Source organism: Mus musculus, chromosome 6 (genome assembly GCF_000001635.26).
Source record: "Mus musculus strain C57BL/6J chromosome 6, GRCm38.p6 C57BL/6J".
In the NCBI taxonomy this organism is placed as follows: Eukaryota; Metazoa; Chordata; class Mammalia; order Rodentia; family Muridae; genus Mus; species Mus musculus.
The window spans coordinates 120,795,244-120,823,013 of record NC_000072.6 but is presented as its reverse complement, the minus strand read 5'-3'; the positions used below and the strand labels follow the sequence as shown (position 1 = coordinate 120,823,013).

Sequence of the window (27,770 nt, the reverse complement as noted above, 5' to 3'; positions counted from 1 at the left end):
GGAAGGAAGGAAGGAAGGAAGGAAGGAAGGAAGGAAGGAAGAGAAAAGGAGGGAGGGAGGGAAGGAGGGAGGGAATCCCTAAAGCTCTCTCAAGTCTCTGAAGTATTTTGTCCTTGCCAAGCAGTCACGAGTCAGTTTAAAAAAAAAAAAAAAAAAAGAGTCGCTCTGCGCATGCGCCTGGGAAAGGGCGGAGCCAAGGCAGAACTTCCGCGGGCACAGTTCTCGATCTATTGGTTGAGAAGGCTACGGCCCCTTGGTCACCAAGCCGGAACCGGAAGCGGGGTTTATAAAGTAAAGGAAGCTGGACCTCCCAGGGTTTTCGTCTCAGGTTTGCTCCGCCGCCACTTTGAACCCAGATTCGAAGCTGTCCCCTGGCCGGACTTTGCCTTCGCCATGGCGCTCAGCGATGCAGATGTACAGAAGCAGGTGAGGGCCAGGTTGGGTGTAGCGCAGCCGCAGTGCCGTCCGGAGGACAGTGTTGACGTTTGCTTTGCAGAGCAGGGTCTTCGGGTGGCCTGCGTTCATCGGGCGAGCCTGGCGGACCGCCGACACTCGGGCGCGGGTAGTGTGTGCCGGGATGGTTCGCAGACCCAGGGGAGTGAGAGGGCCTTGCACCGCATCTCACGTGACTGCTGGTCTCCTGCTTCCACTTGCCTGTCACAGAGCCCGCAGCTGACTGCCTCCCATCTCGCCAGCCCCCCTTTTTCTGGCGTTTCCACGCTTAATCCGGAAGAGTTTTGTGCAGAGGTTAAAAGTATTTTGTTTTTGTTTTCCCTGAAGCGCTATTTCACTATAGTACAGGAAAGAGACTGAGGGGAAAGAGCAGCTTGCGTTTCGTTTTGAGGATCTTCGTTATTTAAATCGGGGTTATTCATCTCCAGACGTAATCATGAACCTAAGGTGCACATTAATATTTGTCGAATGAGAAAGCCTTTTTATTTTACTTATTTATTTACTTATTTATTTTTATTTATATGAGTACACTGTCTTCAGACACACACCAGAAGAGGAATTGAACTCAGGACCTCTGGAAGAGCAGTCAGTGCTCTTAACCGCTGAGCCATCTCTCCAACCCGAGAAAGCCTCTTCTGATTGCACTCACAAGCCACAGAAATGAGTTAGAGTTTATGGAAAATAGTACTTAAATCATGAGTTCAGGTCAGGGTCTCCTGAAGCCCAGGCTGGTGTACAATCGTTTTAACTGAGAATGGGCTTGGCCTCTTGATTTTCTCTCTCTTTCTATTTCTTTCTCGATCTCTAATATACATTGGTGATTTGACTTGCTTGTATGTCTGAGTTGAGGGTGTCAGATCCTCTGGAGCAAGAGTTACAATTAAATGTGAGCTGCCATGTGGATGCCTGGAATTGAACCCTGGGCCCTTTGGAAGGTCAGCCAGTGCTCTTAATGGTAACCACTGAGCCCCCCCCCCCCTTTTGTTTGTTTGGTTTTGTTTTTCCAAGACAGTGTTTCTCTATGTAACTCTAGAACTTGTTCTGTAGAGTAGGCTGGCTTCTGACTCAACGAGATCCTCCTTCCTCTGCCTCCCGAGTGCTGGGATTACAAACACCACTACGACCCAGTGCTCTCTTGCTCCTTACGCCATTTCTCTTGAGTGCCGAGATGCCCAGTGTTTTGTACATAACCTGCATAAGGTTGTATTTTTTAAGTGCATATAATCATTTTTGGGGAAATTTATTTAAAATATTAAATGTACATTGAAGTTTTTAAATATTAGGACTATTATAATTGTAGTTGTGTGTAGTCCTAGATGGTTCAGAAGTAGTCTGAGTCATGATTTCAGGCCAGCAGCGCTTCAGAACCTGACTTTAGGCTCTAAATTCAATCAAACTGAAGGGACATAAAGCCCAGCCTGGGGATAAGGGAGACACAAGGTGCTGACAGTGCCACAGGGGAAAGTGCTTGTGCTGTTGACAGATAGCAGGTCTCCTGGGCTGCATTTAGTAGTCATTGCCAGTGGGCTTTATTGTCTCTTTTCTTTCTTTCTTTCTTTCTTTCTTTCTTTCTTTCTTTCTTTCTTTCCTTCCTTCCTTCCTTCCTTCCTTCCTTCCTTCCTTCCTTCCTTCCTTCCTTTTGACGTGTTTTATCCCTTGGTATTTTGAAGTACACTCTTGCTCTGTAGTGCTGGCTAGCCTGGTAATGTGTAGCAAGCACACTTAGTCTCCTGCCTCAGCCTCCCAAGTGCTAGGACTACAGCTCCTCACCCACACTGCGTGTGAGTTTTCAGAAAAGGAAATTAAAAGCTTCAGTTTAATGTCTAGAGAACTAAGTCTATTGTTTCCTCTCTGAGAACTAGGAAAATCCTCTGACTAAAGCACACTTGTGAATCTTCCTAAATTGAACAGTGGTTTTTTGTCTTCGATGTTCCATCTTTTTGGCAAAAATATTTTTCCTTTTTATTTTTAACCAAATATGCATTAAGAATAATAGGGTGGTTCTTCTTCCTTGTGCGAGTGGGTGGAGAAGAAGGGAGATGTGGTAATTACGGAAGGGAAGTCGGGGTAACGTCCATGGTGAGGGTTAGGAAACTACAACATTTTCACAGAACCCGGGGCTTAGGAGCATTAATCACTGCCCGGGGTTTTAGCCTAGGAAAAACTTGGTGCACTGGAAACAAGCAGTGCCCTCACATGCTCTTAGCTTAGCAGTCACAACCCAGGTCCTCCCCTCCCCCAATCCCCAGTTCCCTTCTCTTTGTTAGAATGTGGGAGGCCAAGTCCTCCACAGGAGAACTATAGTGCAGGAACAGGGGAGTGTGTTTATCAGGTTCTAGAAAATTCTTTTCTTATGTGTGTGTGTATGTATATGTGTGTGTGTGTGTATGTATATATATATAAAATGAAAGTAATGATGGAATCTTGTTTACAGCCTGTACCCCCTCCTGTGAGAATAGAGGCCTTTTGGCTGTTGTTTGAGGGTCATATTTTGTCCTGTGGTGGTAGGGCTTTGACAGGTCTTGGTGAACAAGTGGACAGGTGGTCTGCCAGTGAGTAACACCACAGAGCCAAGGACAGTGTGGTTTTTTTAGTATATTCTTAGAATATAGTCCAAGTGCCAAGCATATAGTAGGTGCTTAAGAAATCCCAGATTCCCCTTTTCCCTGTCATTTGTAATGTCCCCGGACCCCCCAACTTAATGTCTGTCTGGTTCAGGACAGTGGGGCTGGGCTCAGGTCCTCCACTTGGTGGGCAAGCTCTGAGCCATAAACTCCCTTCCCTTCACTCAACATTTGCTTTTTGTTTTTTATTCTTAATCTACAGAGTATGGTCATTTATTATATCAGATTTTCTAAGGGACCAGACTCCAGAAAACTTTATTAGTGGGATAGCAGAGAGGAGAAAAAGCATTTTAAAGGTCTGTTTTTCTTGTCCCCCTAGCTCAGGGGTGGAGTTAAATGTCCTTAAGGGTTGAGTCATTTCTTAGTCTTTGGTTGACTGTAAACAGGCTCCTGCCTGACTTTAAATGAGTGCCTTTGCTGTAGGCTAGGCTGGTCAAGGCGGATCTGTAGCTGAGGTCCAGCACAGCCAAGGATGCGGGGAATACAGGTTTGAATTGGTTTCACCCAGCCAATTCAAGAAGCTGAATGCATCTTGGAGCATTTATAAACACTGATCACTTGGTTAAAGGATGTCTGTGCCTTTGAGACTGGCCTCCCTCTGCAGTCAGGCTGGCTCACAGATTCACCTGCCTCTCTGTCCCCTGTGCTGGGATTACAGGCGTGGGCTGCCATGCTTAGCTTTTAAAATACTTTAAAAATAACATTTATTTCTGTCTTAGGATCTTTATTGCTGTGATAAACACCGTGACCAAAAGCAGCCTGGAGAGGAGTTTATTTCAGTTACACTAACATTCATTTCAGAGGAATTCAGGGCAGGGACTGGAGGCCGGGGATGAACAACTGTCTTAAGGGTTTGTTCTTCATGGCTTGCTCAGCATGCTTTTCTGTGTATCCCAGGACCACCTGCACAGATGTGGCACCACCCGCAATGGGCTGAGCCCTCCCACATGAAATCACTAAGCCAGAAATGTCACTCAGGCTTGGGTAAAGCACCTCTTGGCAAGCCTGACAGTCTGAGTTCACTCCCTGGGATGCACATGGTAGAAGGAGAGGGCTGACTTCTCTGTGGCGTATGCACACTCGCAAACAAATGGGGAAAGAGAATCCAGGGGCTTAGGTGCTTGGTAGAGGAGGTACAAAGTACCCTGGGAACACAACAGTGGGGGGTTCAGGAGGTGGCACTAAGCTGGGGCCTGAGGTGGTGTTAGCCAGGTGGAGACTGGTTCAGGTGGAAGATGGGGCATATTTAAACACCCTCAGGTGAGGAGGACCTGACATGAGAGGCCATGATAACAGCTGCATCTGTAGAGGCTTCCGTTGTTGGTTTGTTCCGGATGGTGCTTCAGAGGGAGGTAGCAGTCAGGCTTGTATCTTCTACAGCCTGCACTGGCCACGGGATCCTGATTGCCACGGAAAGTGCCACGTAGACAGGCAGGCCTGGAACTTGGTAATCCTCTTGTGACTACCTAATGACTGTGAAGTTACGTGTCATTGACTTCTCTTACTGAATTAAAACATAATGTCTCTTCTCTTTTAGATTAAGCACATGATGGCTTTCATTGAACAAGAAGCCAATGAGAAAGCAGAAGAAATAGATGCAAAGGTGAGATTGTTGTTGTTGTTGTTGCTTTTCTCAACACAAGATTTCTCTTAGTGGCCTTGACTGTCCTGGAACTGGCTTTGTCTGTAGAGCAGGTGGCGCTCACAGGGGTGCCTGCCTCCGCCTCCCGGGTGCTGGGACTAGAGGCATGTTTCACCACTGTCCAGGATGTGTCTTGCTTTTATTATGTCATACAAAGAAACTAGTTTCATTAGATATTACACTTATTATTTTTTTAGTCCAAAATGTGTTTATTGGGAAGGTTCCCACTCATCTTGAATCAGGGCCTCCAGCACTGCTCCCTCCTGAAGCAGCATCCTTCTCTCAGCCTTGCTTTTTCACCTGTAGGCTGACAGAGGACAGTGGAGCAGCCATCACACAAGACTACTCTTTGTGCATGGCTAAAGACCCTGGTGATTTTACAGCATCCTGGGCATTTCACGTCCATAAAGTAGGAATTGGGGCTCTGCACCAGGCGCTTTTTCTTCTTTCCTCTTCTCTGGAGAGGGATGAAGGGGATCCTTTCTGAGAGGCATGTTCCTGTAGGGAGGTCGTCACCGCTGGAAAGGCCATGCTTATTAAGATTTACTTTGGGGGGCTAGAGAGATGATGGCCCAGCAGTTAACCAGCTGCTCTTTCAGAGGTCCTGAGTTCACTTCTCAGCACCCACATGGCAACTCACAGCTACACCCTCACACTGACGTGCATGCAGGCAAAACACTAATGCACATAAAAATGAATAAATCTTTTTAAAAAGAAGAGTCTTTTTTAAAAAAAGATTTACTTATTTGTCTGCGTATGTGTGTGACTGCATAAATTTAAATTGGCACATGTCCACGCAGGGGTCCTTGGAGGCCAGAGGCTGTTGGGTCCCCTGGAGCAGGAGTTGGAGGAGGTTGAAAGCTGTGTGCTGTGGGTGCTCAGACCTGAGCCCAGGTCCTGTAGTAGAGTCTTACTCGCGTTCTCACGCCCGGCCAGGAAGAACACAACAAACCAAAATCTTCTGCGGCAAAACTTTATTGCTTACATCTTCAGGAGCCAGGAGCGCAAACCCCCAGCCCCAAAAGCGAAAGCCCCCTTCTAACATCTTTAGGAGCCAGAGCGCCAGAGCGCGCCAGAGCGCCAGAGCAAGAGCTCTATTGTTTACATCTTTAGGAGCAAGCGAGCAGGCGCCAGAGCCAGAGAGAGAATGGCGGAAACCCCGTCCCCTTTTTTAGGAGAATTATTCTTCGCCTAGGACGCATCACTCCCTGATTGGCTGCAGCCCATGGCCGAGTTGACGTTCACGGGAAAGGCAGAGTACAAGTAGTCGTAAAATACCCTTGGCACATGCGCAGATTATTTGTTTACCACTTAGAACACAGGATGTCAGCGCCATCTTGTGACGGCGAATGTGGGGGCGGCTCCCAACATCTCCCCCTTTTCTTTTAATAAGAGCAATAGGCCACCCATATTAATGAGAGTGGAGATAGAGGTCAAATCCCCAGTGTGTAGGTAAAGGAGCCATGTACAGGATTAGCTCTTAGGCTCACAGGCTTTTACCCAGAGCAACCCTGACCTGCTCCCGTGTCGTTTTGCCTGGAGAGAAGGACACTTGGACACTCAACCTTCTTGAAAGATGACATGTCTCCCTAGAATAGGCTCATTTTATGCCGCAGAGCCCTTCTATTGCAGTGCTTAGCCGTGCAACTCTCTCGGGCTGCTGAAGCACACTCACTCTATCCCGTGCAATGAGACTAGCCTCATGGGATATAAGAGCTGAGTGGCCAGCGACCTATTGCCTAAGCATAGATATATCAGGGGAAGCTCCATGTTCTAGTCCTGCAAGCGCCTGGGCAATAACCACCTTGTCTCTCCTAGTTTGGGCCTTAAGCTTACAGACCAATCAAAGAAGCAACACTAATCCACAGCAAAGTGTATCTCTAAATAATATCAATCCCACCCATTCTTTAAAGAAGGGAAATGCTGAGGAGATCCAATTGGGTAATCCTTTGGTCAGGGACAGGTCCAAGCGCGTGGAGTTGACCTGAAGTCTCAATTCCCGAAGGATCTGTTCAAATTCAGCCGTCCAATTCTGTAACATATACTGAAAAAGACTTTTTGACAAATTAGCTGCCCTAGTAAAATTCTCATACTGAATGGAAGTAACACACAATCCCGGAAACTTTTGTTTACACCCCAGCTGAGCTATTTGCCATAATACATCTAGTTGTTTCTGGACAAGATCTATGAGTTGATTAACCAGCATGAGACCTCTCTGTATCTTGACATTAGCTGAGGCCTGTTTATCTATGACTGTAGTCACTGAGGCTGACAAAGTGTTAATGGTGTCAGTCATCTGGACCTGTCCAGACAGAGCCAAGACTGTCTGAATCAAGGCTAAACCCAGTTCCTAGTTAGTGGTAAAAAAGCAGGAGAATACTTGAGCATTATACATCACCGTCATTGGGAGTGGAAATGTCGACATTATCCCCCAACGCTGCTCTCTCTTTATTATTGACGCCCTGGACATCACCAAGACGAGGGACATCAGTATTCCCTTGGTCAGTCTGGATTTTTCGGGTGAGTCTTTCTGGTATCCAAAATGGGTTGTCTTCATTCTGTGGGAAAACACAAACCGCTCCCCTGGATCTTATCAAAATAGGATCCGGGCCATACCATTTATTATCAAGGACATTTTTCCATTTAACCATCTCATTGGGCCTATCTGGCTCTGAACAATGACGTTCAGCCGCAGTATGGCCATGAGCATCAATATTTAAAAAATTGAGTGTAAAGAGTGCCATAGACACAGACACTCTTGGTGCTCGGGGTAAAGTCTCCTCAAAAGTTCCCCTCTTCTGTTTTATAAGATAGGCTTTGAGGGTGCGATGCGCACGCTCAACAATACCCTGTCCTTGAGGGTTGTATGGAAGTCCAGTCAGGTGGGTTACGTCCATCTGACGGCAGAACTGCTGAAATTTTTGAGACGTATAAGCTGGTCCATTATCAGTCTTAAGGAGTTTGGGTTTCCCCCAAGCACTCCATGCCTCAAGGCAATGTTGAATCACATGTGAGGCTTTTTCTCCGGTTAACGGAGAAGCAAACATGATGCCAGAACATGTGTCAATGGACACATGGAGATATTGAAGTTTTCCAAAGGAAGAAACATGTGTAACATCCATTTGTCAGACCTGTAGAGGTCGAATACCGCGTGGGTTAATTTCCACATGAGGAACTGGCAAGAACTCACAGCAGTTTTGACATTGAGTAACAATGTCACGGGCTTCTTTTCTTGTCAAGGAGAAACGACTGCGTAATGTTTCAGCCGTCACATGAAAATTGTTATGAAAATTTCTTGCAGCCTCTACCGGGGATGATAGGGCAGCAGCCACCACTTTAGTGGCCTTATCTGCCAAATCATTTTCCAGAGCCATGGGGCCAGGTAGGCCTGAATGGGCTCTAACATGAGTAATATAAACAGGAAATCTTCTAGATAACAAAACTAATTGTATCTGCTGAAAAATATTGGCAACTCTACTGGAAGGCTTAATCACTCCAGCCACTTCTAAAAGATTTACTGCATTAACCACATAACAGGAATCTGACACAATATTAAGGGGTTCTAAAAAGGTTTTTAAAACTTCTAAAACCACTAAACATTCTACCACTTGAGGTGAATTTTCATTATATTGTTTGGATACCACTTTACCATTAGCCACATAGGCACCTATGCCAGTTTTTGATCCATCAGTATATACCACAATCCCATTTTTAAGTGGGTTTCTTACTGTTATTTGTGGAAACACAACAGATTGATTTTGGGCAAACTGTAAAATTGGATGTTTTGGATAATGGTTATCTATTTGTCCTGAAAAGGAGGTAACTAAAACTGCCCAATCATTAGATGTGGCTGCCAAGGTTTGAACCTGTGCAGCGGTATAAGGTACAATTAAAAGATATGGACTTCGCCCAAAGTGGGTGATTGCTGCTTTTAGGCCTTTAAGGGCAAGCTGTGCAATTGCATCAGGATACCAATCTATTATTTTAGCTGGGGATACGTTTGGATGGATCCACAACAATGGCCCATTCTGCCACAAAACTGCGGTTGGCAATTGTGCTGTCTTAAAGACACACAAACTGAAAGGCTGCGAATCCTCAATACGTTGTAATTGTGCATTTTGTAAGGCTTTTTCCACCTTTTGTAAGGCCTGGTTAGCAGCTAGAGTAAGAGCCCTAGGGGAGGAGATATGAGGATCTCCTTCTAAAATACCAAACAAAGGCCTTAACTCAGCGGAAGGAATCTTTAAAAAAGGCCTGAGCCAATTAATATCTCCCAACAGCTTTTGAAAATCATTTAAGGTATGGAGGTGATCTCTTTTTATCTAAACATGTAAATATTGATTTCTCTCAAAGGAGGAAATATGTGTGACATCCATTTGTCAGACCTGTAATGGCCTGACGCCACGAGGGTTTACCCCTATGTGAGTAGATAAAATTTGACAACAATCTAAAGGCATTATTAAGTAATCAGAATCATTTTTAGTAGAACCAATCCCTCTTGCAGCTCTAGGAATACCAGAGGAAGAAAAAACAGCCATGTAGGCTTGGCAAAATTATTAGTTGAGCTATTCTGTCCCTTTGTGATATAGAAAAGACAACTTGAGGACAAGAACAGAGAACCTGAAGTTCCCCTTTATAATCTTGATCTACAACTCCAGGGTAGACAATAAGACCTTGTAGGCTGCAAGAGCCTGCCTCTGTCATACTGGCCACAAAATCTGAGAATGACTCCTGAGGTCCCTGGATGATCTTTGTTAAGTTGTGCAGTGGCTTCACCTGCTCGGGAGAGCGCCTTCCAGGCCCTAATAGCCTTTTCATCTGATTCAGAACTATTAAGAACTGGCTCCTTGAACTCATCTAGTGATGAGTATAGGCTCCTTCTCCTAGAAACCTCCGCTGATTGATCTTTTTTCTTTTCTTTTTCCTTCTCCTTCCTTCCAATCTCTCCCCAGGTATTTTTACCTGACCTAAACTTTTCCTCAGGTTCAAGACCCGTGGAAAGGCCTGTATACTTATTTTGTGTACCATATTTTCTCTTTGCTCCTACTCTCTCTCCCCGCTTTACTTCTGATAGATTGTCCTGAATTTCATCTAGAATCCGCCCTGCCTTAACCACTTGATAACATGTGAAAAGGAACAAAAGGGCTCCTAACACTAGAAAAAATTTAAGGCCAAACATACCTTGTAAAGCCATTTCCCACTTTACTTCTGATAGACTGTCTTGACTTTCCTTAGAAAGTTCAAGACCAGACTTACCTTGTAAAGCTATTTTCCACTTTACTTCTGATAGACTGTCTTGAATTTCCTTAGAAAGTTCAAGACCAGACTTACCTCGTAAAGCTGTACTCACTGGTACTCTCGTTCCCCAGCTGAAAAGTTCTGAATTCATGCAGTTGAATCCTTCTCAACAGTCTGCTTTACGGGAACCTTTATTACCGTGACCCGCAGTTCTGGTTCTGGAATGAGGGATCTTCCTTGCGCCGGTGAAACTCCCGTCCCGAGTTTCCTCCCGGGTTTTTTCTTCCCGGATTTTCTCGTCCCGGATTTTCTCGTCCCGGAATTCGGCACCAATTCTTATTCGCGTTCTCACGCCCGGCCAGGAAGAACACAACAAACCAAAATCTTCTGCGGCAAAACTTTATTGCTTACATCTTCAGGAGCCAGGAGCGCAAACCCCCAGCCCCAAAAGCGAAAGCCCCCTTCTAACATCTTTAGGAGCCAGAGCGCCAGAGCGCGCCAGAGCGCCAGAGCAAGAGCTCTATTGTTTACATCTTTAGGAGCAAGCGAGCAGGCGCCAGAGCCAGAGAGAGAATGGCGGAAACCCGTCCCCTTTTTTAGGAGAATTATTCTTCGCCTAGGACGCATCACTCCCTGATTGGCTGCAGCCCATGGCCGAGTTGACGTTCACGGGAAAGGCAGAGTACAAGTAGTCGTAAAATACCCTTGGCACATGCGCAGATTATTTGTTTACCACTTAGAACACAGGATGTCAGCGCCATCTTGTGACGGCGAATGTGGGGGCGGCTCCCAACAGTAGAGCAGCGCGTGACCTTAACAGCTGAGTCATCACTCCACTGCCACTTAGATTTTTTTTTTCCAACTGCATTTTTGTTGGGGGGTGGGGCTGTGTAGAGCTCAGAGAATAACTTTCCAGAGTCAATTCTCTCCTTCTGCCATGTAGGTCCTTGGATCCCCCACTTTTTTTTTTTTTTCCTTTGAGTCAGGGTGTCACTCTCCCAGGCTGGCCTCTAACTTGGCAATGTAGTCAGAACTGCCCTTCAACTCCTGTTCTTGACTCCCATGTCCCAAGTACTGGCACTGTAGTTGTATACCCATCTTACCCATCTTACGCCATGCTGGGATTGAGTGGCATTCATGCAAGCTCTCTACCAAATGGCTAGATCTTTCCCTAGGTGGAGCGATGGCTCAGCCGCTGGGAGCGCTCACTGCTCATGCAGAGGTCCCGAGTTCAGTTCTCAGCACCCATAACAGGCAGCTCACGGCTGTAACTGCAGCACAAGGGGATCAGTTCTCAGCACCCATAACAGGCAGCTCACGACTGTAACTGCAGCACAAGGGGATCAGTTCTCAGCACCCATAACAGGCAGCTCACGACTGTAACTGCAGCACAAGGGGATCAGTTCTCAGCACCCATAACAGGCAGCTCACGACTGTAACTGCAGCACAAGGGGATCTAATGCTTCTGGCCTCCGTGGGCAAGAGCACATACCTACACAGAATTTAAAATAATAATCACATTCTTTAAAAAAAGAATGTGAAAAGCAGGACATGGTGGCGCATGCCTTTGATCCAGTACTCAGGAGGCAGAGGCAGGTGGACCTCTGAGTTAAAGAGGCCAGCCCGGTCTACAGAGTGAGTTCCAGGACTGCAGCCAGGGTTATACAGAGAAAGCCTATCACAAAGAAAGAAAAAAAGAGAATATGAAAGTTCAAATAACTGCTCCAAGCCCTGAATAATTAAATCAGTAATATTTCTAAAGTCATAATTCCTTTGTTCTTATATTTAAGATAGGGTCTCATGCACCATAGGCTAACTTTTGTTTCTATGTAGGTTAAGATGCTTTGAAATTTAAAAACAAATTTTTAAATTTTTTTTTTTTTCTATGTGTATGAGTACATTGTAGCTATCTTCAGACACAACAGAAGAGGGCATCGGATCCTATTACAGATGGTTGTGAGCCACCGTGTGGTTGCTGTGAATTGAACTCAGGACCTCTGGAAGAGCAATCAGTGCTCTTAAACCACTGAGCCATCTCACCAGCCCCCTAAAAACAATATTTACACTTATTTATTATGTGCATACATGCTCATGCATTGTATTTTTTGTTTGTTTGTTTGTTTTTGTTTTTCGAGACAGGATTTCTCTGAATAGTCCTGGCTGTCCTGGAACTCACTCTGTAGACCAGGCTGGCCTCGAACTCAGAAATCCACCTGCCTCTGCCTCCCAAGTGCTGAGATTAAAGGCATGGGCCACCACTGCCTGGCACATTGTATTTTTTAAATAAAACAAAGAAAAAGCACAGAAATACACACATACAAAGATACATGGGTATGCACACAAAACCCATAAAAACAATTTAAGAAATAATAGACACGCAAAGGACATGTAAGGTTAAAAAAAATGCCCAAAGTATTATGAGACAGTCCATCTCTACAGGTACCAGTTTGTTCTGTGTTGGCCATTTGTGCCAGGCAGGAGGCCTCCCTGAAGTCTGGTTTGAATAACCCAATGAAATGCTGTCTCAGTTAGGGTTTTATTACTGTGAAGGGACATCATGACCATGCCAGCTTTCCTAAAGGAAGACATTTAATTGGTGCTGGCTCACAGTTCAGAGGTCTAGTCCATTATCATCACTGCAGGAAGCATGGCAGCATGCAAACAGACATGGTGCTGGAGAAGTAGCTGAGCGTTCTACATGTGAATCTGAAGCAGCCACTAGGCCTGGCTTGAGCTTCTAAAACCTCAAGCTCACCCCAACCCCAGTGACACACTTCCTCCAGCAAGGCTACACCTACTTTAAGAAAGCCACACCTCCAATAATGCTGCTCCCTCTGACTCTGTGGGGGCTATTTTCATTCAGACCACCACAGACTGCATTGGAGAAAACTGATTTTTTTTTTCCCTTTTTGAGCTGTTGTCAATTGGGGGATAGCTTCTGGCATAGGGATGGGCGCTTGTGTTCCATTCCACTGGTTTACAGCTCTGCAGGCTGCCACTGTCTCTGTGAGCTCATGTGTGGCAGTCCTCTTGTGTCCAGAAGGCTTTGTTTCCTTGGTGTCTTCCCTCCCTCTGGCTCCTCCCACCTCCTCTTCCACGGGGTTTCCTGAGCCCTGAGGGGAAGGGTTTGATGAAGACACCCCATTTAGGACTGAGTGTTCCAAGGTCTCTCTCATTGTCCAGCTGTGGGTCTCTGTACTTGTTCCCTCTCCTACAGTAGGAAGCTTCCCTGAACCTGTCTGAGGGACACTGTTTCTAGCCAGTGTGGCCTCTCCATGTACATTTGTGCCCCTGCGTATGTGTTCTAGTGTTTGTGTGGAAGTCAGGGGACAACTTGTGGTAGTTCTCTCCTTTACCACGTTGGTCCTTGGGTTGGAACTCAAGGTTGTCAGATTTGGCAGCAGGTACCTCCATCTGCTAAGCCGCCTCGCCCATCCCAGTCTTCAAGTTTGTTTTTGTTGTTGCTTTTGAGACAGGGTCTTACTATGTAGACCAGGCTGGTCCCACACTCAGAAATCTGCCTGCCTCTGCCCCTGAGTTTGGGGATTAAAGGCGTGTGCTACCACACTCAGTTTTGGAATCTTTCTTCTTCTTCTTCTTTTTTTTTTAACTTTTTAAAAAAAAGATTCATGTATTTATCTTATATGACTACACTGTAGCTGTCTTCAGACACACCAGAAGAGGGCATCGGATCCCATTACAGATGGTTGTGAGCCACCATGTGGTTGCTGGGAATTGAACTCAGGACTTCTAGAAGAGTAGTCAATGTTTTTAACTGCTGAGCCATCTCTCCAGCTCCCAGTTATAGAGTCTTATCAACATTTGATTCACTACCAAGAGCGTTTACAGGCATCTGTAGTAGCACATTCCTGAAATCCCAGCATTTAGAAAGTAGAAGCAGGAGAATTCAAGGCCACCCTAGGCTTTGTTAGTATCAGTCTCAAACAGAACAAAATTGATAATCTTACCGCTGCCTGAAGATAGAGCCAGGAGGATTGCCCACATGTTGATGACCAGGAAAAGAAAATACTCCTAAGTAATGGCATATATAAATTCTAATGTTAAAATGACTGTCAGGGTTGGAGAGATGGTTCACCGGCTAAGAGCATTACTGTTGTTACAGAGGACCAGGGTTTGGTTCCTAGCACCTGTATTGATGGCCCAGGGCCACCTGTAACTTTAGCCCCAGGGGATCCAATATTGTCCTCTGGCCTCCATAAGCACTTGTGTACACATGGCATACACATTTCAAAAAACATGCCAATGCAGTGGCACGGACTTTAATCCTAGTTCTTGGGAGGCAGAGGCAGAAGCAGGTGGGTCTCTGAGTTTGAAGCCAACCTGGTTTACAGAATGAGAGTTCCAGGAAAGCTAGAGCTACATAGAGAAACCTTGTCTTGAAAAATCGAGAACAAAACAAACAAAAGAACCTCAAGTAGTCTTTGAGGACTATTTTTGTGTTGCAATAGATTTTCTGTTTCAGATAAGGGCTAAGTGAACATATGACAGTATTCCTGGTTCCTGGGAGATACAAATACAAGGGTCAGCCCAGTCCAGTGTAATCAAGTCTGTTAACTTTCCATAGGCAGAAGAAGAGTTCAACATTGAGAAAGGTCGCCTTGTGCAAACGCAAAGACTGAAGATTATGGAATACTACGAGAAGAAAGAAAAGCAGATTGAGCAGCAGAAGAAAATGTAAGTGCATGGTGGCTAGCCCACTGAACTAAAGAAGCTGGGATGTTGTAGCCCAGGCTGGCCTGAACTTGCTGGTCCTACTGCCTCCACCTTCCAACTGGGATGACGGGCATACGCCGCCATAAGTGACTTAGGCAGTGCTAGGGATCAGAACTAGGGCCTGGTGTTGGACAACCCGCTGAGCTACGTCCTCAGTCATTGAGCTTTAAGTCAATGAAACCAGGCCACAGGGAGTAGGTCAGTGCGACAGTCCTTGCTTACCTGTGCAGGACCCCAGACTCCATTCCCTGAGATCTGCTCTTCACCCAAAGGAAAGTTCAAAACGCTGGAGACAAGAGAACACTGTGGAACAGAAACCTCAGCTGGGTGGGTAGCTAGTGTCTGAGACCGGACGATCATAAGTTTACAAATGGCAAGAACAAACAGGGTCCACAGCTAGACCTTATCGCCAAAGTAAACAGATGAAAGAAAGCTGGGCATGTGGTGTGCTCCTGCAAACCAGCAGAGTTCCAGGCCAGCCAGAGCTGCACAGTGAGACCTTGTCTCAAAAGCAAGAACCAAATTGCAGAGGGAACATGGAAACCTCACAGGGTCACCTGAAGGTTATTTATTGTTTATCAAGGCCCTTTGCTCTAACACGGAAAGCTGTGTGTGTGTCTGTAGTCATTGTTTTTTATGTTGTATTGATATTCTTCCATCCCTTTTATAGTCAGATGTCCAACTTGATGAATCAAGCAAGGCTCAAAGTCCTCAGAGCAAGGGATGACCTCATCACTGTGAGTAGCTCCCAGTAGCTGTGAAACTAGAAAATGCTTATTCTCGTGCTCACTAGGTAACATTTACAGATAATGGGGTGTTGTGTTGCTTTTGTGTTTGGTTGGGTTGGCACTTTTTGTTTGCTTGCTTGCATTTGTGAAAGTGTCTCAGTACGCAGTTGTTCTGAACCTTGACCCTCTATAGCCTGAGTCCTAGTGCAGGGTTACAAGCATATGCCACCAAGCTCACGTTTAGGGACTCTGTAGAGAGAATAACATTTGTTCAGCAGATCATAGTACTAGATATTAACAATAGACAAGCATGATAGCAGTCTGTCCTTGAGTTTGGTGAACTCTAACCTAATGGCATGTAAAACAGGATTAGATCATACAACAGCAAGAAGCAAGGCATAGAGTACACGAGGGAGGGGCTGAATACAAGGCCAGATTGTGAAACCAAGAGCCAGGCCTGCTCTCAATTTAAAAAAAATAACCCCTTTAATCTCAGCACTCAGGAGGCAGGGGCAGGGGCATCTCTTGAGTTCCAGGCCAGCCTGGTCTACAGAGTTCTAGGACAGCCAGGGTTACACAGAGAAACCCTGTCTCAAAAAGAAATGTTTTTTTGATGATGTTTTATTTAGTGGACAGTATCATAAACAAAGTACATAGTATGAAAGAGTGTAGGCTCCATTTAACAAGAAAACTGTCATTCAGAAAGTATTGCGGCCTGTTGGGAAAGAAAAGCCTACTGGAAGCGAGCTCGTAGCTCAGCAGTGCCATCTCGAGTTAGGGTTAGAGCCTGGCAGGATCCAGCTGTGTCGCCGCTTGCTGTGACCGCACAAGCTTCTTACAAATGGAAACATCAGAGGTCTGCAGGCACAGTGGCACCCCCTGTGACATGGGCACTGAGAAGGTGGAGGCAGGAAGAATGTTTGGGTAAGGCCAGCCTGGGTTCTAATGACCCTGGATCTCACATAGAACGGCGGTCTTAATGGGTGCAGAGCATAGCGGGGTTGAGGCCAGCTTGGGCCTCAGGGTTAAGATCCTATCTCAAAGGAAAATTTTTCTCATGCGTTGTCCTTGTGAATTTCTCTTTAAATGTATGGATTCCGGTCTCGAAAAACAAAACAAAAAAAAGTATGGATTCTTTGCCTGTACGTAAGTCAGTGTGTCATGTGCACACCTGGTACCTTTGGAGTCAGACTCCCTAGAATTGGAGCTACAGAGAGTTGTGAGCCAGCACTGTAGGTGCTGGAAATCAAACCTCTGCAAGAATAGCCATCTCGGGCCGGGCGTGGTGGTGCACGCCTTTAATCCCAGCACTTGGGAGGCAGAGGCAGGCGGATTTCTGAGTTCGAGGCCAGCCTGGTCTACAAAGTGAGTTCCAGGACAGCCAGGGCTACACAGAGAAACCCTGTCTCGAAAAACCAAAAAAAAAAAAAAAAAAAACCAAAAAACCAAAAAAAAAAAAAAAAAAAGAATAGCCATCTCTCCAGTCCTTATGAAGTGTGTGTGTGTGTACACCTGTACACTCACGTGTCTGCTTGCTCTTCTTTTCTTTCTTTTGAAACAGGCTTTCTCTGTGTAGCCCTGGCTGTCCTGGAGCTCACACTGTAAAGCAGGCTGGCTTCAAACTCAGAGATTTTCCTGCCTCTGCCTCCTGCGAGCTGGGATTGACAGTGTGCACCACAGCCACCCATCTGGATGTGTCTGTCTGATAATAGTTTGATGTCAGATTGACCTGGAAAACTTTGTAAAATTCTTTGTAAAGAACTTTATTTTAGTTCTTTTATTCTACAGTAAAATACTCACCGGGGTTGGTGAGGCATGGAGATGTTCTCCTTTGAAACTGGAAGAGTGAGCAAGCCTCATGTCTGGGCACTTCTGGCACTGGTGTGACTGGGTCCCCAGCACCACATGAAACTGGGCATGGTGGTGCACACCTGCATCCCCAATAGCCAGTGGCAGAGATGGGGAGCACTGGGAGGTTGAAGCCTCCCTTGGCTACACTGAGTTCCAGGTCAGCTATGGGTACATAGGAAGACTGTCAAAAACAAAAAGGAAATTATATGTATGGTTGTTTGAGCAACCGATTTGTGCAGGCTCACTGGTAACCTAGGAGAGACCCATCCCTGTCTTCCCTGTGCTTGCCTGGAGGCTGGGGGACAGGGGGACGGTGTAGTTCCAGCTTGGTTGTTCCTTGTTGACCTACACATATTTAAATAGTTATTCATTTATTAGCTTGCTTTGTTAAAGCCAGTGACAGGACCCAGGGCTTGTGCATGTTAGCAGTACTTCCCTACTGAGCTGGATCCCCAACCCAGCTCTACTCAGGATTTCTTAGTTGTTTTTGGCTTTTTTTATTATTGTTGTTTTGTTGAGACTGAAACAGGTGTGTCACTCCAGCTCTTATTTATAAAAGTATTCACGCTGGGCGTGGTGGCGCACGCCTTTACCCCAACACGTGGAGGCAGAGGCAGGCGGATTTCTGAGTTCGAGGCCAGCCTGGTCTACAGAGTGAGTTCCAGGACAGCCAGGGCTACACAGAGAAACCCTGTCTCGAAAAACCAAAAACCAAAAAAAAAAAAAAGTATTCACAGTTGAATTGTGTCTATATAGTTACTGTTCAGGGGTGAGACCCACACTTTGCCAAATACCAGCATGTGGCTTGGACTGGCTTCGATGTTCCTGTATAGCCAAGGATGGCCTTGAACTTCCTAGCTTCCTGCCTCCACTCAGTGCTGGCCTTACAGGGATGCATCACAGCGGCCAGTGTTCTGTATTGGGGGCGGGTGTCTAAGCCCAGGGCTTCTTACATGCTAAGCAAACATTACCAACTGACCTACACCCCCAGATTGTTGCTGGTTTGGGTGGTGGTGGTGGTTGCTTGGTTTGGTTTGGCTTGGTTTGGTTTTTCAAGACAGGGTTTCTCTGTGTAGCCCTGGCTGTCATGGAACTTGCTCATGGAACCAGGCTGGCGTGGACTCACTGAGCTCCACCTGCCTGTGCCTCCTGAGTGCTGGGATTAAAGGTGTGTATGTGCCTGGCTGTCTTTGTTTTAGACCAGGTGCCAGTAGCTTCGAATCTGGAACTCCCTGTGTAGTTGAGTAAGATTCTGGACTCCTGATCATCTTTCCTCTGACCCAGCAATGCAAGAATAAACTACCATGCCAGCTCTGACACTCAGCAGTCCTTCTTCCCTGTCTGGATTGGAATTACAGGCGTGTAGATCTTTTCCAGGTTTCTAGGCAGCTCTAGACTGAACTCTCTAAGAACAAGAATGGTGTGTCTTTCCCACCAGCACTTAGCAGTGCATGTAGCAGTCACACACGTTATCGTGTGTTTAGTGAAAAACCTAACAGAGGAGTGTGAGGTGAGGACATACGCTGGATGGGTGGCTGTAAGGTAGATGGAACTCGGATGGCACAAGGATGGAACGTAGACATAACACTTTTTTTTCCCCACTCTTTGTAGGATCTGCTAAATGAGGCAAAGCAGAGACTCAGTAAGGTGGTAAAAGATACGACCCGTTACCAAGTGCTGCTGGATGGGCTGGTCCTTCAGGTATGCTTGGATGCCTAGGCTGCTGTGTCTAGCTGCAATTCTGAGGCCTTTAAACACATCTGCCAGAGGCCAGCTCCATTGTCCCTTCTTACTGCTTTCTCTTCCTCCTTCCTGTGTCTGTGGTGTGTTCCACAAGATGACAATAGTTCTTGTCTAAGACTTGAAAGTGTCATACTATTTCCTATGATTGTACAGTTCTTTCTACCTTTCTAGTTAAATCTACCTGCCTGCAGTTTTAAAGTTTCCCGCAGTGATTTGACCTTTAAAGTACTTGGCTTTAATCTCATGTTTAGTGCTGAGGTCATAGTGTGGTGGTAAAGGCAGAATGCTTGCTTAGCATGTGAGAGACCCTCAGGTCCAACTCCTGGCACTGCAGAAAGGAGAAAAGGGCTAGCAGTTGCCTGCCCCTGGGTTAGGATCCCTTTCCTTTACTCGTGTTAATCCAGAGTGTTTGTCCTTGGTCCGGCTAATAGGACGCCACTGGAATTTCATTGGCCATTCAAAGTCTCTGGTTCCAGTGTGTGTCTGGTGTTAATACCAGGCTCTGCTCTCTGAATTCTCGGGCTGCCTGTTGTCTTTGCAGAGCTTCCCGGGCGACACCGGAAGAACTGCAGGACCCTGCTGTGCCACATTTTCCACTATGGTCTCATAGATTACTTTTTACAGGGCTTGTACCAGCTGCTGGAGCCTCGAATGATCGTGCGTTGCAGAAAACAAGATTTCCCTTTGGTGAAGGTAAAAACCTTTGTTGATATTAACAGTAGTTGTTGTTGCTGGTGAACAAAGGGGGCGAAGAGATTGATTCAGTTGGTAGAGTGATGTCACTGAGGGAGTCAGGGCAGGAACTAATGCAGAGGCTGTGGAGGAGTGCTGCTTACTGGCTTGCTCATCCTGCTTTTTTTTTTTTCTTTGAAACAGGGACTTATATATACCTATTCCTGGCTGACCCTGAACTTGCTATGTAGAGTAGGCTGGCCTTGAATTCAGAGAGATCCTGTTACCTCTGAATCTAGCTGGAATTAAAGGCATGTGTCACCACAGCCGGCTTTCACCTGCTTTCTTGTAGAGCTCAGGACCACCAGCCCATGGGTGGCAACACCCACAATAGGCTGAACCCTCCCACATATTCTTACCTACAGGACAGATGTCTTGTGGGGACATTTTCCCAGTTGATAGTCCTCTTACCAAGGGACTTTAGCTTGTGTCAAGTTGACATAAAACTAGCCAAGACAGTGATATATAATAGTATCCCGTATATAAAATAGACTGGGCACAGGCAGGATGGCTCAGCAGGAAAGTGTTGGAAGGACGGAGCCAATTCCTGCAAGTTCTCCCCTGACCTCTGTGCATACACAAATAAATACTGTAAAAATCAAAGTTTTAAAAGTAGCCCAGGGGGCTACAGAGGTGGCTCAGTGGTTAAGAGCACTGACTGCTCTTCCAGAGGTCCTGAGTTAAATTCCCAGCAACCACATAGTGGCTCACAACCATCTGTAATGAGATCCGATGCCCTCTTCTGGTGTGTCTGACAAGAGTGACAGTGGACTCATACATCTTTAAAAGTAATCCACAGTTTACTTGTTTATTCTCTGTAACAGTAGTGTCTTCTGTCTTTCAGCGTCTGTCTGGTCTAGGGCTTCCTATGTGGACCAGGCTGGCCGTGAACTCACCTGGCTCCCAGGTGTGTCACAGTGCCTGGCCCTCACCTTTTGACTTAAGATTTCTGAAACTGGAAGTTTGCTTTTCTTGCTGCTCTTGTTGAGCAGCCACAGTTGAGAGGTAGTGCTGTGGCATGGTCGTGCTTAGCACTGACTCACCACCAACAGTCTCTGAAGTGGCTGCTGTGAGCCGAATGCTAAAGGAAGCTCCATCTGCTGGGTCTTTTGAGGATTTCTAGGATTTTTTGGGTTCTCTAGGTGCTTGTGTTGGTCTACATACCTGCCCTCAATGCACAGAAGGTTCTCATATCTTTTCATACTCTTTCAATACTTTAATTATTAATTTTTTATGTGTATGGGTATTCTGCCTGCATGTGTATCTGTGTGCCACCTGTGTGTGCCTAGTGTCCTCCCAGGCCTGAATGGGGTGATAGGTTCTCTGGACCTGGACTCAAATGGTTGTGAGCTGCTTTGTGTTCTGGCAATTATATCCTAGTCCTCTGAAAGAGCCTTTGTTCTTAATCTAACTAGCTCTCCAGCCAAGTGAATTCTCTGTAATAGCTGTTGAAAGGAAGTGAAGCCTCTCTTAGTAAGAGGTGCCATCCTCACTTCCAAAGCTGCCAGATCCCCATCCCCACTGTGCAGCTGATACCACACTGTCTTCTGCCCATACCTCACACCTGAGCTCTGTGGCACTGTCCCTGGAGTCCCTGGTTTGTCCATTCAGTTCCAGGCCCATTGGCTGTTCATGGATGAGCCTCTGCCTCTTCCTCCCACCTGTGTGTGTGCACACACTCCTTCTTCCTCCCACCTGTGTGTGTGCACTCTCCTCCTTCCTCCCATCTGTGTGTGTGCACACTCCTTCCTCCCACCTGTGTGTGTGCACACTCCTTCTTCCTCCCACCTGTGTGTGTGCACACTCCTTCCTCCCACCTGTGTGTGTGCACACTCCTTCTTCCTCCCACCTGTGTGTGTGCACACTCCTTCCTCCCACCTGTGTGTGTGCACACTCCTTCTTCCTCCCACCTGTGTGTGTGCACACTCTCCTTCCTCCCACCTGTGTGTGTGCACACTCCTTCTTCCTCCCACCTGTGTGTGTGCACACTCCTCCTTCCTCCCACCTGTGTGTGTGCACACTCTCCTTTTCCCCCTCTTCCTCAGGAAACACTGTGAGGACCTCAGCAGCAAAGCTCGATTTTACCTGAAACTCTTTTATTGTTTTCTGTTTGCTTCCCCCCCGCCCCCAGGCCGCAGTACAAAAAGCAATCCCTATGTATAAAATTGCTACCAAAAAGGATGTTGATGTCCAGATTGACCAGGAGGCCTACCTGCCTGAGGAAATGTAAGGATCTTTCTGTTAAATCTGCTGCTTGTTATGGGAATGGCCTTGGTGCTGAGTCTTTTAAAAACTCTTTTCTTTATTGTTATTATTCGGGGTGGGGGGAGTGAGTCCCAGTTGATTTGTCTTGCTGCAACACTATGACGGAAAAGCAAGTTGAGGAAAAGGTTTATTTGGCCAACACTTCGAGATCACAGTCCATCATTGGAAGACGTCAGGACAGGAATTTAAGCAGGGCTGGAAGCTGATACAGAGGTCACAGAGGGGGCTGCTTATTGACTTGCTCCTTAGGGCTTGCTCAACCTGCTTTCCTTTTTTTTTTTTTTTTTTTAAAGATTTATTTATTATTATATGCACATACACTGTAGCTGTCTTCAGACACTCCAGAAGAGGGTGTCAGATCTCATTATGGATGGTTATGAGCCACCATGTGGTTGCTGGGATTTGAACTCAGGACCTTCTGAAGATCAGGCAGTGCTCTTAACCATTGAGCCATCTCTCCAGCCCCCTCAGTTGGGCCCTCCCCCATTGATCACTAATTGAGAAAATGCCTTATCTATAGCTGGATATCATGGAGGCATGTCCTCAACTGAGTCTCCTTCCCTTCTGCTGGCTCTAGTTGTATCAACTTGACACAAAATCAGCCAGTACAGTGGGAAAGCCCATCCTGGATTTAGTCCTCAGCCCTAAGAACACTGTTTTCTTGGGTGAGGTCTTTGCTGCAGGAGAAAGGTGTGGCTGTATCCTCCAGGTACCTGCGTCTGTTTTCCTGTCATTCCTTCAAGCTGGTCTTGAGGTCAGGGCGGCAACACTTTGTGCATGGGAGTGTGGAACATAATCCTGTTCGCTGTTGGAAATTAGTGTTGGTGCCCAGAGCTTTCTGTCTGACATCACATTGCTACCATTGCCTAGCCTGGAGCAGGGTCTTGGGAAACCTTGAGCTAAATGGAAAGAGCTGAGGCTTGGGGCTGTGACATGGTTGAGAACGAACATTGGCCGTCAAAAATAGATTTGGGGTTTGAGGGTTTGTTTTATTTCTTGCTACACCAGGTAGAACCCAGGATGTCATGAAAGCGTGAGTCAGATGTGGGTTTGCTTTACTCGGCTGAGGGCTGTCTGAGTGGTGATGCAACACTTATTTTGTCTCTTTGAGCCTTGGCTTCAGTTTTGGTTTTTTTGTTTTTGTTATTCTGGTGGTAAGAGGATGAGACAGGATTTCATTCTGTAGACTAGGTTGGTTTTGTTCACAGCAGCCAGGAGGCTGGGATCACAGGCATGGCTCACCATGCCCAGCTGACTTGAGTAAATTGAAGCATTTGAAATGAGATCATGTCTAGGCGTGCTCAGTGGTGCCGATGTGCTGTGGAAACTGAGCAGACAGTGCAGAGACATCAGGTACAGGGCTGGCTGATCCTCCTGGGACCTTGTCATCAGACATGTATTGAATTTCAGAGAGCAGAATAGCAATGACGTGGGCTGGGGTGCAGCTCGGTAGTTGAGAGCGTGCATAGCAGGTGTGAGATCAAGTCCCATCATCAGCACCAAAGACAGACAAAGTGCCGATGCTTCCCATTGTGTAGTATCTTCAAGTCTAAGACAGCACTGTCATGGCCAGGTATACTAACATTTCCCAATTGACACACAGGAAAAGCTAGGCATGGGGCACCTTCCTGTAATCACAGTCCTTGGGATGCTGTAGCAGAAGATTGTCAGGAGTTCATGGCCAGCAACGTGGAGATGCACATCCTACCAGCGGTGTAGCTGCCAACCTGGGCAACATAACTACACCTTGTTTGAAAACAGAAAACAAAAATTGGCAATTTTCATGCTATGCAAGATAAATAGGTCAAGATCTGCTAGTTTCTGCCAGATGACAAGAGGCAGGCAGTTCTTATCTGAAGGATGCGTGGCTTTCAGAGCCTTTTGAGGTTTAATATTACAGTTAAGAGATTGCAGGCTTACTGTTTTGGGTTAAGTGGTATTTGTTTAATGTGGTTACTACTCCTTTTGGTTTCTCAGAGTGCATTTCCTCATCTACTACATCTCGTACACGAGACTCAGGTTGCTGTGAAGTTAGGAAGCTGTAGGCTCATCAGGAGTGCTGTGCTTGCTCAGGAGGCTGATCACCTCTCAGCCTCTTGGCTCCAATTGATGATAGAGTGTTTGAGGCCAGTTTGAACCATGCAGGGAGACCCTGTCTCAAAACACAGAAGGAAAGAGAAGAAAGCTGACACTCAGTGCCTGCTGAGGTCATTTTTGCTTATTCTCTCCCTTCCTGTCCTCACATTCCCCCACAAAACACCCAGGAGTCAGGATCTCAGCAGAGCAACATCTTTAGTGCTATGGAGACTGGAAAAAAAGAGGGAGGCACAGAAAGGGGGAGATTGGTACAGCTGTGGCCATCAGCCACCGAACATCCCAAGGAGGAAGTACCAATCCTTTCCCACCTGTGCATAATGGCACGTGCCTGTAATCTCCACAGAAGCAGGAGGATTTTAGATGGTAAGTCCTAGGCTAGCCTGGGCTACCTAGTGAAATGTTGTCTCAAGTAGTATCTGGGTCCTTGTCTGATAGTCCATTTATCTTGGTAATTGACAGAACTGGTCATTTGTAGGTGAATCTTGTTCCCCATGGTTCCTTGAAATACAGTTGACCTGTGTATGTCTCTTGAGTGCTGAGAGGCTTTGAGGAGTGAGGTGACACGTGAGGGTGGCTAGAGGCAGGCACTAGGCAGCCAGGCATGTTGAGTCACTGTCCTTCCTTTGTCAGCAGCATGCAGGTGCCGCCTCTCCATAGGCTGCCTGGTGACTCATAGCTAAGAGAATTGAAGCTGGTTTCTACCTTGCTGGGAAGGGCTGGCTAGAATTGAACAGCACGCTGCAGCCCCATGGCTGTGCTCAACAGTCACTGTACCCTGTGTGCGAGCACTGTGAGTTCTCTCTGACGCTGTGGGATTAGTGTTGCCCTGTCTGTACACTTTACATGCCGAGGCTGTCCTGTGCTGAGGGTAGGAGTCGGGTAAGTGTCGTGTCATGGACATACATCTCAAGCCCGTGACATTACTTCCTGTGTTCTCTGTAGAGCTGGTGGCGTTGAGATCTATAATGGGGATCGCAAGATAAAGGTTTCCAACACCCTGGAAAGCCGGCTGGACCTGATAGCCCAGCAGGTGAGTGCAGACTCTGGTTACGTGTCGGCTGGCACTTACTGCAGAGAACTCAACGCTGATCTTCATGTCTCCACATTTGTACACTGAACCCAAGGATACAAGCCTAAAGTGCTGGTCATCTTCCAGACATGGGTTAACAGTTTCTGTTGACTTTCTTAATCCCTTATTTAGGAGTATAGTTTCAACTGGGTGTGGTGGTGCATGCCTAGAGACAGGCAGATCTCTGTGAGTTCGAGGCCAGCCTGGTCTACAGAGTGAGTTTCAGGACAGCCAGGGCTACACAGAGAAACCCTGTCTAGAAAGAACAAAAACAAACATACAAATACAGAGTAGGTTAGCCAGATGTGGTAGCTGATTGGGAGACTGATGGAGGGTTACTGTGAGGCCGGTCTGAGCTGCAGGTTGGGACCCTGTCTCCCAGAGAGTGCAGTATGCTGAAATGAAAGTGCGTGTCTTGTAGCCAGAGCACTTGTGCATCATCTTCAGGAGGCCTAGAGCTAGTTAGCCCTCTGTGCTAGCCAGTCCTGCAGATGGGGAGTTAGCGGAGATGAGAGATAAATAGCTCAGTGAGTAAAGTTCTTGCCTCATAAGCTTGAGGAGCTGAGGTCTCCTGGGAGGCTTCATCCATCAGCAGCAGATGCAGAGACTCACAGGTAAACATCAGCAGGAGCTCAGGGAGTCTTGGGGGAGAGTGGGGTAGGGGTGAGCAAGCTGGAGGGGTCAAGAACACCACAAGACGACCCACAGAGTCAACTAACCTGAGACCATGAGGGCCAGAGTGTGGCCACCAACCAGGGAGCATGCAGGAGCTGGACAAATGTGCAGCTTGGTCTCCATGTGAGTCCCCTAACAAGTGGAGAGGGGACTGGCTGTCTTGGTCTCTGTTCCCTGCCATTGGACCCCTTTCCTCTACCTGGACTGCCTGGTTAGGTCTCAGTGGGAGAGGATGTGCCTAGTCCTCATGGGACTAGCTGTTCCAGGATGGGGTTCCTGTTCTCCAAAGAGAAGGGGAGAGGGCAATAGGAGGAGGGATCTGTAAGGGTAGGACGGGGGCGGGGGGCTGTGATTAGGATGTAAAGTTTATATAAATATATAGAAAAGGAAGGAAGGAAGGAGAGAGAGAAAGAAGCCACATAAAGTCAGGCATGGTGACATGTTTCTAGTTCCAGCCATGGGGAAGCAGATGCAGGAGGATTCTTTGGGCTCGTTGGCCATCTACCCTAGCTGAGTCATGCAAGCCCCAGACCAGTAAAAAGTGGATTGCTCCAAAGGAATGACATTTGTGGTTGTCCTCTGGCCTCTCTCGCACACATTCAGTTCTTTACCAGTACCTAAAGCTGTATTTGATGGAGCACAGTAAAGAAACTGCTGACATGACCCTTCCATGATAATGGTTAAGGCTTTTGTTGTAGAAACGAGAACAGCCAGAGGCATCTGGAAGAGTCCAGAACAGAAGGAGAAAGACGTAGACTGGACATGGTGAGGGCTAGCACAGTGGGTGAGAAGTTCCCATGGAGCTATCAAGGGAGACTGTACAGTGTGGGAGGACAGAAGAGATCTGTGAGAAAAGTGGGGCAGAAGGGAACAGATGGCTGTCTGGGAGCTGAGAAAGGCTAGGATGGCAGTGTGGGTTTGAAATGTGTAACAGCTACTTGGGATACTGAGGGAGCCTGGAGGCCTGCAGGGGCTTTGACACACAACCTATATCCCTTCTGCCAGAGTGGGAACTACTTTCACAAGATCCTGAGCAATGCTGGCTTTTATCAAACTTCCAGACCATTGGAGTGCCTGAGACCCCACAAAAGCCAATGTGGTTACTCTTAGGGGTCACACTCATCCTTGTAACTCTCTGTCAAGACATCAACAGACTCCATCTAAGTGCCCTTTGCAGCCAGTCCTGGAAGGGGTTCACACACTCAGTGTCACAGACTGAGTACAGTAATGACTTCAGGTCTTTCCCCTTTTGTGAGCATAGTCTGACTGCTTAACTGTCTGGCACAGTGCAGCAGATAGGACAGGTCTGATGTGCTTAGCAATGTCCTTTCCCCACATGGTGTTAATATTGTCTGCAACTTCCCTGACTGAGGTCCTGATTTACTGACTTCTTTACAGATGATGCCAGAAGTCCGTGGAGCCTTGTTTGGTGCAAATGCCAATAGGAAGTTTCTGGACTGAGCTTCAGGAGGAGCAGTTCCCCCACGGCTGTTCTCCTGGAGAAGCAGATTATCTGTGTGGCTTCCTCTTTCTGTTCTAATACTGGTAATCAGTGGACACCCTCTACAGCTAATGCCCTCGGCTCAGTGTCAACAGCAGGGCCACTTGGTGTGGGCAAGAACCCAGCCCCAGCTCATCTGAGGCCACAGCTGTTCACTGGGTTTGCAGCAGGACGGGAGGGTCAGATGTGCTGCACGGCCTCACCCAGGACCCATTCTTTCCCTGTCCTGCTCTAGTCTAGAGTGAGTTGTGCATGCTGTCCCTGCTCTTTGGGCATAAAGTGCATGTGGGACTCACATTCCTCCAGGAACACTACCTTCGCTGTTACTGTTTAGGTCTAGTCTTCCTTCTCTGTAAATGTGATTTAAAATCTAAGCCACAAATATTCTTTATTTATTAAAACAGAGGGCTTATGTGGA

At 46.8% G+C, this 27,770-nt stretch overlaps 1 protein-coding gene and 1 pseudogene across 1 annotated transcript; one reads left to right on the top strand and one right to left on the bottom strand.

Annotated features, from left to right (window-relative positions):
- Nucleotides 1-315: 315 nt before the first annotated feature.
- On the top strand, nt 316-27,770 carry Atp6v1e1 (ATPase, H+ transporting, lysosomal V1 subunit E1). The gene is made up of 9 exons (NM_007510.3): nt 316-426; nt 4,615-4,680; nt 14,543-14,652; nt 15,362-15,428; nt 18,882-18,971; nt 19,638-19,706; nt 21,877-21,971; nt 25,050-25,137; nt 27,250-27,770. The coding sequence occupies exons 1-9, from the start codon at nt 394-396 to the stop codon at nt 27,310-27,312; spliced, it is 681 nt and encodes a 226-aa protein (NP_031536.2). The 5' UTR covers nt 316-393; the 3' UTR covers nt 27,313-27,770.
- Gm19245 (predicted gene, 19245) lies at nt 4,917-5,246 on the bottom strand (annotated as a pseudogene).